Source organism: Sinocyclocheilus rhinocerous, unplaced genomic scaffold, assembly GCF_001515625.1.
Source record: "Sinocyclocheilus rhinocerous isolate Xijiao unplaced genomic scaffold, SAMN03320098_v1.1 scaffold1730, whole genome shotgun sequence".
Taxonomy (NCBI): domain Eukaryota; kingdom Metazoa; phylum Chordata; class Actinopteri; order Cypriniformes; family Cyprinidae; genus Sinocyclocheilus; species Sinocyclocheilus rhinocerous.
In genome coordinates this window covers 451,231-463,374 of record NW_015634043.1, presented here as the reverse complement: position 1 = coordinate 463,374, position 12,144 = coordinate 451,231, and the positions used below count along the sequence as shown (strand labels likewise).

The 12,144-nt window shown below is 36.9% G+C and overlaps 2 protein-coding genes across 2 annotated transcripts in view; one reads left to right on the top strand and one right to left on the bottom strand.

Moving 5' to 3' along the window:
- LOC107745341 (dolichyl-diphosphooligosaccharide--protein glycosyltransferase subunit 2) overlaps positions 1 to 5,303 on the top strand; it is an 11,802-nt gene extending 6,499 nt beyond the window's left edge. Inside the window, exons 12-15 of the mRNA XM_016559209.1 lie at positions 223 to 318; positions 495 to 570; positions 1,142 to 1,271; positions 4,748 to 5,303. Coding sequence (XP_016414695.1) covers positions 223 to 318; positions 495 to 570; positions 1,142 to 1,271; positions 4,748 to 4,763 — 318 coding nt within the window. The 3' untranslated portion in view covers positions 4,764 to 5,303. The remainder of the gene's footprint in view (positions 1 to 222; positions 319 to 494; positions 571 to 1,141; positions 1,272 to 4,747) is intronic.
- Positions 5,304 to 6,499: 1,196 nt separating this feature from the next.
- The window catches only part of LOC107745328 (somatoliberin-like), an 8,739-nt gene continuing 3,094 nt past the window's right edge, over positions 6,500 to 12,144 (bottom strand). Inside the window, exons 4-6 of the mRNA XM_016559190.1 lie at positions 7,389 to 7,490; positions 6,878 to 6,982; positions 6,500 to 6,683 (exon numbers count right to left, since the gene is read on the bottom strand). Of these exons, the coding sequence (XP_016414676.1) occupies positions 6,542 to 6,683; positions 6,878 to 6,982; positions 7,389 to 7,490 (349 nt within the window). The 3' untranslated portion in view covers positions 6,500 to 6,541. The remainder of the gene's footprint in view (positions 6,684 to 6,877; positions 6,983 to 7,388; positions 7,491 to 12,144) is intronic.

Sequence of the window (12,144 nt, the reverse complement as noted above, 5' to 3'; positions counted from 1 at the left end):
AAGGAGGGGGCTTTGTAGAAAACGAAGCGTTTGAGAGAGGGCATGCATATAGGGCCTACAATAATGTACAGTATTTGAAAAATAATGTGTTTTTTGAACATTAAAGCATGTCAACATATTATGTTACACCAAATACACAAAATAATGATCTTTAAAAAAGCATCATATGACCCCTTTAATTAATTAATTAATTTTGTTTCATTTATAAAATTGTTTATACAGCATCTTTTCAGAGAGCCAGAGAAGAAGCCACCCACAGCTGTATCCAATACATTTACTGCCTTGGTCCTCTCTCCATTTCTGCTCCTGCTTATACTGGTAAAGGTCTTCTGACACATTATTATGGGTGCATGTAAAAACTGACATGGGAATAGATTAAACTATGTAAATTAATGTTGTGATTTCTGTTGCTTTATTTAAAAATAATGTATATTCAATCTATTATTCTGTCATTCACTCTGTCATGCTTATGTTTCTCCCTCTTGCCTGTACAGTGGTTTAAACTAGGAGCCAATATCTCAAACTTCACACTGTCACCCAGCACTATTCTCTTCCACATAGGCCATGCCGGTAAGACTGACTTTTATTACACCGTAGTATTTCAGCATGATCAATAGAGTTAATAGAGTGCAACAATAGGGTTCAGAAAGTAAGAATCTCATTTTCTTCACAGAGACATTGATTATTTTTTTACAATGAAATATAAATCACTTGTTGTCAATGTTTTTTTTCCTTTAGAACTTAAATTTTACATTGGAAATGAAGTCAAGATCCAGCACAGTACAAAAAGAATGTCCTCAGAATGAAATGGGCTATGAATTTATTAAATAACTAATTCATTTAATAGTTTTTTGGTGAAGTTTATCATAACCAGATTTGCACATTGAACTTCCAAATTAATGTACAATCGAATAGAAAATGTTTTAAATAATGCTTGTTTGATGGAATATTTAACTTAAATTGAGATAAGCAGAAAAAGAGTTACCCATGTATGGAATTGAGCAAAGTAACTGCATGATTATAATGTTTGCCTTGTTTTTTCACCTTTCACTGCTTTTAAAACAGACCTGCATCCAATTTAACTTCTATAATGTGACATGCTTCTGAGAGAAATTGTTTTTTTTATTCTCTTCTCTTGCAGCTACGTTGGGTCTAATGTACGTGTACTGGACTCACTTGAACATGTTCCAGACTCTGAAGTATTTGGCTATCATAGGCAGCCTCACATTCCTGGCTGGGAACCGCATGCTAGCACAAAAAGCTGTGAAAAGGTACAGTAACCGTTTTAAACTGATAGTGCCTCTATTGTCCTTTGCAAGCACCCGAATGGTAAGCATGTTTAGACTGTCCAAATCACTCACTTTAACTTATTTAGTGCACTATGTGCCTTTTATTCACTATATAGAAAACTGAACAAGTGACTGATTTCCGCTGCAGTTATAGCACCTTTTTTATTGTGTAGGGGGCGGGACGCTTCAGATTCTAAAGAGCATTTGATTGGAAAGAGAAAATCTGATGAGAAGATAAAATGTAGAATAATGTCATAAAAATTATTTATCCGTTGAGGCAGTACAGAGACACTATAAATTTTGAATGCATGTAACCTCTAAATGCAAAGATTTTGCCATTGTTTTTGAGCACACTAGCTATAACCTTAACACTAACCTATTCAGATATAAACAGCATTTACTCTCACACAGTGAAACTTTGCTGGCGAAAAAGGTGCAATGTTAAGTGTATGTAAACATAGCATGTAGTAACATTTTTGAGTGAAAATGCAAATGAACCAGTGTTAGCATCATGAAGTTTGTTTTGAAGGCCAACCTTCATGGTCATTCAAGCCACTGTGATATGTTGCTTAATTTTATATTGCCATCAAAATTATGTATAGATAGCGAATATTTGGTATATCTTTCAGTCTTATTTCTGACGTGGTAAAAAGGCAGCTTTGAATTGCACTATTTGACAAAATAGAGGCTTGGGTTTTTATCTCTGTCCCCTTTATGTCTTCACTCTGAACCTTCTGCTGAACTTGTGGGTGTGTTGCCATCTCTGTAGTGTGTGCTTGGTTTACTCAGAAGTGGTTTCCTCTTCATTTTCTGTCTTTTGGGACTAGATTAATTTCACAGATTTAGAATGTACCTACCTGAGGATGCCCTGCTAATTAAAAGCCTTTTGTGGAAGATTACTCACCCAATTAATCTGTAGTGCCTTTAAAAAGACCTTAGAGAGAACATAAGTGTCCATTCAGTGTTTAGTTTTAACCTGAAATGTTTTTTTTTTTCCTAGGCCCAATTCTGTACAGATAAATTCCTTTAATGCATTTAATGCAAGGCTTTGACTTCCACTTGTCTAGAGTTCCATCTCTTTTTCCAAAGCGACATTTGTACATAAAGCAAGCAACAGCGAAGTGACCTAAAATCATTATCTATGAGAGTTGGTGATGTGACAGATGAGAAAAGTTTCGATGGAGCTCATCCATCTACCATGAGATACTGTTGTCATGTTTAAACATCTTTTTTACTGCCAATACATGTCATTAGTTGGCAGATTTTCAAAAGATTTTACACAGCCCACCAATAATATTGGGGCATCTAGTAGTAGAAACACGTACTAGCAGCCAACAATACAGCGGCCTTTTGACTGCCAGGCCAAGCTGAATGGAGCATTTAGGGACATTCACACCACTATAATAACTATAACGTTTTCAATAATCACTCTTACAAAATAAGAATAGGGAAGTCCACACCATAGGTATAACAAAAATGAAGAACAATATTATTGGAATCTCATTAAGAACAGTTTTTTTTTTCAGCTGATGAACAATAAAAACAATCCAATCAGAATTCAACTGACTTTAAAGTGTGCATTTAAAGGGGCAGATGGCAGAAATAACGTTATTGTCCATTGGTGTGGACTCTATAACTTTACAGTTATTGTTCTTGGTGTGAAAACACTTTGTCTCAGTAATTGTTTCTTTAACCCTTCTGCGTTTTTCCATTCCCTCTCTTTCTTTACCCTTCCTTTAGGATTGCTGCAGAACAAAGTAGTAGGTTGGCAAAATATAGGAGTCTGCGATAAATGCCTGAATGTTTTGCAAAAAGAAAGGCCAGTCTTCAGGCTGAAGTAAGGCTTGCTGTTGCCACCTGTGCATCCCATAATATGGCATCAACATTTCCATGACAACACCTACTGCATGGCTATGTTGGTGTGTTTGCTGAGTGAAGCTCACAACTTCCTTTGAAACAATGCCATTTGTGACTGTCAAGCCATATTTTTCATGTCATGCTTTTTATTGATCAGAGTGTTGTGATCACTTGTTTTTGTTGGCTTGTGTTTCACTTCATTAGTGTGTTCAGTTGACAGACCGCTGAACTACAGTTTAGGCCCTATGTGATAAATTGCTTGTCTTTTTGTCACTGTGAAAATTTCTCAGTTGTGGAGTTGCCTGATTAAAGTTCTATATGAACAACTACTCTATAAATTCCAAGCATTCACTAAACTATTATTTTCAGTGCAAATGTGTTTCTATACAAATAAGGGGCATCATAGGGCTTCACTTGGTTCACAAATAGCAGCGCTATTTGCCTGGCACAATTAATATTTGCAGCGTTAATATAAATACAAACATATTTACAGTCAGAACAACCTGTAAAAAAAAAAAAAAAAGAAATCCTAAATACAGCGGCTAGGCTACACTTCTACTAAAATCAGTTTTGTAACACAGGTGGTAAAGAAGAATAAATGTTCATCACAAGTAGCCTTTCCACAAGCTGAGGAAAATTCTAATATATAGTAGGTGCATGGTATCATACAGACTAAAATAACCAATATACATATCTAACAAAAACTACCAATAAACAATGATTTAAATAAAATCCAATCGAATGTGAAGTGTCACAGGGAATTCTGGGAATGTCAGTGTATGGTTTGTCAGTATTTAAATTGCACATTTAACAGTATTTTACTATAAAATAACATGAAATGACAAGATCAAGAATAGACTAAATCTATGACAGTTTTTTTTTTCCCCCTGTATATGGTAAAGGAACCTACCATTAACCAATTAATAGGTGTTTACTATAGCATTTTTACAGTCAAAATTACAATATTTTTTAGAATGCAGATCGTTGTAGTCTGCTGCATCCTTCTTAACCTAGTACTCATAACTGGCCTGCTAAAGAGGAATTGCTCTGTGCAAACGGTGTCTGATGTTTGCCCCAGTACCTAATTTGCATGTGCTTTTGAATCATGCTGAAGCACTGCAGACATGATGCATGCTAATAAACTATGCTCAATGCATGCAATTTATTCTTGGAAATTCCCCTTCCTAAAATGATTTTGAATACTGAGTGGATTGGTCATAATTAATACAGTATTGCATTTTAAATAATAATTTTCTTTTTTAATTATAGTAATGACCTTGCTTGCAGTGCAGCACTGTATTTATGTTTGTCAAACATTCTGTTTAGGGTTTGAAAGTGTTCCATTAACTTTGTTCGATTTTAGCATTCAAAAGATAACCAACAGATTATGTCGTGGATATTTGAATACTGTTTAGTAATTGGTCTCTTCCTGCATCCGTTTAACCAACTGCAGTGTGATTGATGACAAAAAGGTTAATGTTGCATTGCAGGTTACGAAGAACTGCAGTTTAAAACCTAAGCTTTTGCTACCTTGCAAGCACTGCTATTCCCTACAGGAAGTACAAATTTGGTTTTAATCAGTACTTTGTTCTCTTTTTCAGACTTGATGGAAAATGATGCTGGTAAAATCGAGAAGACCATGGATGTTTCATATTCATGTTTTTTCTTTTTTATGAAATTTGGGAACAGAAGTATTGGTGGTGGTTTAAAAGAGAAACAAAGATGCAGGCCGGAATGTTCTGGAATTTTCAAAAATACAAATTGAATTTGACAATTAAGAAACATGCAGTTTTCTTTTTTTGACAACAAATCACTTTCAGATGAATACGTTGAGGATATGATGATTGTTGCTTGTACATTGAATTGTGTTTGGTAATTCAAATGAAAGTTTGTGATATTCTACTGCTGTTTCCTGTTTTTGGAAGGATGTTCATTTGATTGTTTTTGAATACAGATTCCTGTCCTCAGATTTTTGTAATGAATGGTGAAGTATGTTCCTGTTTGAGGACTTTTTTTTTTTTTTTTACTTTGTCATACCATCAGAGCAAGAGGTTTTGTTTGTCATCAACTGAACAGAAATGTGGAATCATTCTTCCAGTCATCACCACACAGATGGCTAACACAATGTTTTTTAAAATAAATAAAACGATTAAAACACATTTGCTTGTTTTGTGTTTTTTAGTGGCCGATACTGGTTTTCAGAGAGCAGGGCAGCTAATATAATACTGAACACACCTAATCATTCTTTACTATTCTAAAATGTAGAAAATATAAAGATTTTAACAAAAGTATGAAATGCAAGTATGGGGATTATGTAGTAACCAAAACATGTTAAAGAAATGAAATCTAGCCATTTTGAAGGGCTTTGTGTGTGTGTTGGATATTTGTTGGCTGCTCTTAACTTTTTGGGTGCAGGTTTAATGATCTACAACAATATAGAGTGAGATTTGGTGGCAAGTAAGCTAATATTTAATATAACACTGATTTCCCGCTAGAAGTAACATCAAACGTTAGTCAGAATCACACAAAAACTGTCCACAAAATGCAACTTTCAGACACCATCTTTATTTTTAAGCTCAACTTTTATGGAACTGAACACACAGGATTGTGGGATATCAAAGGCAGTGAAGGATACGTCTATGCTGCCTTCAAAAATCGATCAGATGAGGGCACCTCAGGAGACGGGAAGTGAATCTGACATTAGATTCGGATGTGCCTTGATGCCTTCCTACCTTGGAATGCATCCTCCTCAGGCAGCATTTTTTAGTCTTTGGACGCAGCCACAGTCTTTAATCCAAAAAGCATAAAGTTCTGGTGTTCAATTACAGTTCATTCGTTGGTTGGCTGCTTGGTATTTAAACACTTTTTTCATGTTGTTCATGCGTTGGAAATCACAGGTGTGCTCAATTTTGTTTCAGTGATTACAGGTTTTCCAACTTGTGTGTCAGTGATAACAGGTGTGTTCACTAAATTGTTATTCACTTCACACATTATTTAATCTTATTGTTGCTTTGAGGTTCTACTTTCTCTTTTCTATAGTCTTTCTAAAGTGTTTGTAATTATTCATGAGAGTAATGTCATCTTAGATTTGTCAACTCCGAAATAATGTTATTAGTGAGAGGTGACATTTTTCTTTTTCAGTATAATTTGGCTAGAGTTCTTCAGGTAGGATTTGTCATCAGTGTTTTTAAGGAGTGGCTTAAGGAATGATTATACCACTATACAACCATATTACTTGCTTGTGTATTTTTAGGTAGGGACTCCTGATTCCTGTGGCAGACAAAAATACACAGTGCACAGAAAACTATGAAGGGTGAACTGAGTTTTAATAATCCAGTGTAAAATGTGGCAAATGCAAGTATAAAGACTGTTCACAGTTTTTTATTAATGTTTAATCATTGTGTAACTACTGAGAACTTAAGTCTTTGTGGTTTTCTGTAACTTTGTTCCCTCTCAATGACATCCATATCCACATCTTGCTTGAAGGTGTCTCCATATATGCCCGACTGGTGTTTCACATAGTTTTGAGTTTCTGGTCTGTTGACAGAAAAAAAAAAAGAATTAAACATCATGGGACACACCATTATTAAATTATGTAGTTAAATCACGAGATTAATTAGCAGAATGGAAAAAAGTGGATCAGAGACGGGGTACCTAAAACTAAATTATTTAATTAAAAACAATAAATGATTTAGATATAGTTGTCCAAAAAAAAAAAAAAAAAAACATACCCAAGTCTTTTGCCCATTACAGTTTGAAGAAATTTTCTGGCAGATATTTGACCGAGAACTTTTCGGTAGCTATTGGTAAAGATGGCGTCAGCATGCCTTCCAAACCTGAAGATGGTGTTTAAACATCACACAGTTATGACAGAGTTAGATGACTTCATTTGAAGTCAGATTAGACCGTGCGAGAAATTTTGTACCAGTTAACAGAAATGTCACATGGCTGTTAGTGTGACAGTGCTGCATTTTTATTCAATCTTACAGTAAAATTGCAAGAATGATTTTTGATAGTTTGGAAGCGTCAGCAAAAATTGGTTGACAATATAGGCAGTAATCAGTGTATGCAATATGCCATATTATAATCCCATATATGCATATATATATATATATATATATATATATTTCTGACACATGCATGCAAGTGGCAAGTGAAAATGTCAGGGCAAGAGAAATCTAAACTGTTGCACAGTAGAAAAGAACGTGTTATTGTTGAGCACTAGGTGAATGAATGACTGACCTAAACTCAGCATCTGGTGTTTGGGATGAAGTATCTGCTGGCAACTGCATTGGATCCTCAATAGAGCAGGTCATCAGTATCGCAGCTGCTCTCTGACCGAACCTAACAAACACATCAAGCACTGTGTTTATCACTGTCACATTCGTAAGATGTGAACATACCCATAGAATAGAACAAGTTCTCTTCTACATAGAACAGTCAAAACAAGATGTTTTCAGACAGGAGTGGTTTTAATCCAATTTTCGGTAGAGCAGACTACCATTTGGTAAAGGTTATTTTTGGCAGCCAATTTCTGTTAAGTCTTTAGTACATAAAAGATACAGTGCGCTTAATGCACAGGATGGGTTCATGACTGGGACGACTAGCCCCAGTCTCACCCCTGTTTTTAAACAAAAACATTGTTATTACATTACAAATTTCATGTAGTAAGGAAAAAAATTAAATAAGATGCTCTCAAAAAGCCGTGGACTCACATCGTGTGTCTGTAGTTCATAATGAGAAGCCCTGACCCTAGTTAACACAAAAGCAGAGTTCAGGCTCTGTCAATTAGCGTAACGTGACAGATTTTGAACCTTTTATACGGTCTATGCTCTGAACATACGCTCAGAAGCAGCACAGACTTACACTCTTCTCATAGGCAGCTGTTCTTTGTTAATACCAATCATACTCTACTCTTTGCCCATGTGTTTGTATAGAGGCGTATAACCTAGCGTAAAAATGAGTCATAAACTGTTAATTAGTTGTATCCCAACAAGTGCTGCAAATGTCATGTTCTGAGAAAATCAGAATGCTATGAGAATGGTTTGCTGTTACATAATACTGTTGATGATTTCAAGTAGTCTCTCATTTAAGAGGATTTGTTATTATAAATGATATAACTGTTATTTGTTATGTTTGCTACAAAGAAGACTGCATGATTTAGACATGAAGGATCCTTAGATTCTCACGTGCAAATTGTGTGTTGTGTTTTTATTTTTATGTTTTTTCTTGTTCATTTATAATCATTTATTCGCATAATCATTTTATAGCCTAATCATTAGTCATTCGTATGATTTATTATTTAATTATTTTTATTATTTGATTATTAATATCATTTGATTATTTTTATTATTATTTATCATTATATTATTTAAGTATTTTTATTGTTTATCCATTTATTATGTTTATTCATTTATTATGTTTCTATATTTTATATTTCTTATAAATTTTTCCTTGCTTATGCATTTTCATTGTTGTTCAGTCTCATGCTTGTGGGGTTTCATGAACTGTTTTGTCTGTATTAATAAGAGATAGATAAGAGGGAATGTTTATGGAAACCCAAGGTTTATGGGATGTTGCTGTGAAGTAGGGCTATGCAATTAATCGCATGTGATTGTCATGCGCATCTCGTCAGTAAAGCCGGTTCTGTGATTAGTAGTAAATCTCCATCACCTGCTTTCAGATGGAGCGGCATTTACTACACAGAGCCGTAGTTCACTGACAATTAGGCAATATCGCGTAATTTGCTGGCTTTCCTCTGTCAACTTCTTGACTGACAGAAGACTGTTAAACACTCGTTTTGGGTATTTTTGGATACCAGACAAGACTTGCTGTTAACAGGGTTTGGGTATTAACAGCGCTGCTGACTAGTTGTTCTGTTACTGGACAAACTGATATTTTCTGACGGGATCTGGTGTCCGGGCTGGATCCTAATTATTATCTGGCGTGGACACCCGATCTGACATTTTGGCATAGTCGGCAGGATGGAATAACACTGCTGTTATCTCCATAAGAGCGGAGTCTGGATTGTTTCTCGCACAACCAAATGGTGGAATGTCCCAGACCACTGGGCTTCTGACTCCGGGCCACGAGTGAGGACCAGGGTGACTCCAGCAGGCGTCTTCTCCTGGCTTAACTACTGCAAAGCAGAGTGAGTGTGTTCTGTTTTGACATTTCATGAAAATTCAGTACGTGCTGTGGGAGTAGCTTGGCTACTGGGTCAGATTATATAATTTCTTCAGTTATGGAGGAGTCAGAAGTTAAGATAGATTATGTAATTGAAACACTGACAGAACAACTGAAAGAGCACTTTAAGGTCAAAGAAGCAGAATAAGAAATAGTTGCTAAATATAAAATCAAGGTGCAAAAGGGCAGTCTTTGGGAACCTAAAGACACCAAAAAAGCATGGGGTAAAATTCAAAGAATGAAAACCAGAGAATAAAGACGAATTCCTTGGATTTTTGCCACTTTGTCTAAATTTAGGAAATGGGAAATGAAACAGCAATTAGACAATCTTAACAGAGACAAAGAAGTCATGGAGAGAAAGCTGAAGGGGTTACAAGATGGGCTGTGAGCCATCAAGTTTTATCTAAATTCTGGGCAAAGGAGGGCCTTTCCTATCAGTTTGGCTGAGTGGGTTAATTCCTGAAATTAGGAAAGGCGTGTGTAACAGGAAGGAGGGCTTAGGCTTCCCTACTGACACCAATCTAACTGTTGAAGAATTGCTAATTACTGCAAGAGATGTGGCACGAGCAGAAAACCAAGCTTCAAAATTAGTGTGTGTTTTGATTGCAGAAATCCAATCATGGTTTGCATTTACAATTCAAGGTCAACAATACACCTTTACGAGATTGCCACAGGGTCTCCACAATTCTCCTAATATTTATCAACAGTCTTTGCAAAGACATTTGAAAGATTTTGATTCAACATCAGTTGTCATTCAGTATACTGATGATGTTTTGATTTGTTCAGAAGATAAAACTGAACATGAGAGGGATGTCAGGCGGCTGTTTGATTTCCTGTACAGCAAAGGTCACAGAGCAAACCTGGAAAAAGCTCAACTGTGTAAGGCAGAAGCTGTGAGGCTGTTAAAACACATCCAATTCCTCAAACCATTCGAGAGCTGAGATCCTTTTTGGGCCTATGTAATTACAGTCGTAGTTGGATTAAAGGGTATGCAGAAAAATCACAACCCTTAAACAATTTGTTAAAGGGAAATCCGAGAGCCCAAGGCCCAGTTGACTGGACTCCTGAAGCTAAAATGGCTTTTGAGGAATTGAAACATGCCTTATGCAAAGTGCCCGCACTCGGCATGCCCGATCACAGAAAGTCTTTTACATTGCATGTGAACGAACGAAAAGGCTACACGACATCTGTTTTAACCCAAGAATGGGGAGATCAAAATAAACCTGTAGGGTATTATTCACAGCAACTTGACACTGTTTCACAAGGCTGGGGGCCGTGTTTACGAGCAGTTCAGGCAGTTTATTTGGCCTTGCAATGCGCATCACCCGTAGTGCTTGACCAAAAGATAACCATTCACTGCCCACACTCTGTGCATGCACTGTTATCTCTAGGGAGAGCTGCTCATGTAACACTTCCTTGATGGATCAAATGGTCCACTGCACTAGAAATGCCAAACATCCCTATTGAAAAAGCCACTCCATCAAATCCAGCTACATTGCTTGCTTCGTCTGAAGCAATTCCTGACTGCCATTATTGTGTAGAAATTGTACAAACATTAAGTGTAGATGAACACTTCAAAATCCTGATTTGATTTTATACACTGATGGTTCATCTTTTGTGGAAAAAGGGGAATGAAAGGCAGGTTGGGTAGTAACCACAGACTCAGAAGTTTTAGCTTCTGGTGCCCTATCACCGGGAACGTCAACTCAGCAAGCTGAATTGATCGCGCTCACAAAAGCATGTGAATTGGCTAACAACAAAACGGCTAACATTTATACTGACTCTCGTTATGCCTTTGGCGCTGTGCATGACTTCCGAGCAGGGTTGGCAGCAGAGAGGTTTCCTCACGTCTGCAGGAACGCCCATTAAGAATGGTCAAGAGGTGGAGGGACTTCTGAGGGCTCTGCAGCTCCCAAAACAGGTTGCGGTGCTGAAGGTGAAAGCCCACCTGAAGGGAGATTCTAGTGAGGTTAAAGGAAATACCCTTGCTGACCAGGCATCCGCGGTTGCCGCCGCAAGAGCGGCAGAAACTTCTACTGCTCAAACATGTCATCTAAGTGTGACACACTACTCACAGCTCACAGAGATAGCTGAGATGCAGGATCAGTGCTCCCGAGAGGAGAAATGGGAATGGATTGAAAATGGTTGCAAATTGGCAGATGACAAAATTTGGAGATATCAACAGCGAATCGTAGCTCCAAAAGCCTTGATTCCTTATTTGGCCACACGGATACACAGTGTTGGACACTTTTCAAATGTGTTCACGTTTTAACGCAATCTGGTGGCCGAAGGGTTTTAGGAAACATGCGGAATAAGTGGTTCGTGGATGCGTGACTTGTCAAAAACACAATTCGGCACCCCTAATTCCATCAGTTGCAAGCAGAACACCTGCACCCTCAGGGCCGTTTCGTATATATAATGACACTGTGTATATTTGAACAAGGCTCAAGTAGTTACCACTCAAATTCTAGTGTTAAGGAATAACTTTTCTAAAGCAGTTGCAAATTACAGAATGAATGAAACCACTAACTTGAGACACTAACGGCTTTCAGGCGGTAGTCAATTAAGATCACAGTTGTAATTACTTAGGACAGTACAAAGACATTTTGCTCACTCTGAATAACACAGAAGAAAGATGCCCAGTTGGGCGGTATTTTTGGCACAGTGGTTAACCAGAAAAATGAAAATTGGCACTTCATGCCCAAAAGGTTGCCGACCCCTGATCTACACGTTAAGAAATTTGTTAGAAGTAAAAGAAGTTATAAGTGACAGGACATTTCTTTTTCTTTTCTTCTTTTTTGCTGAGTATATA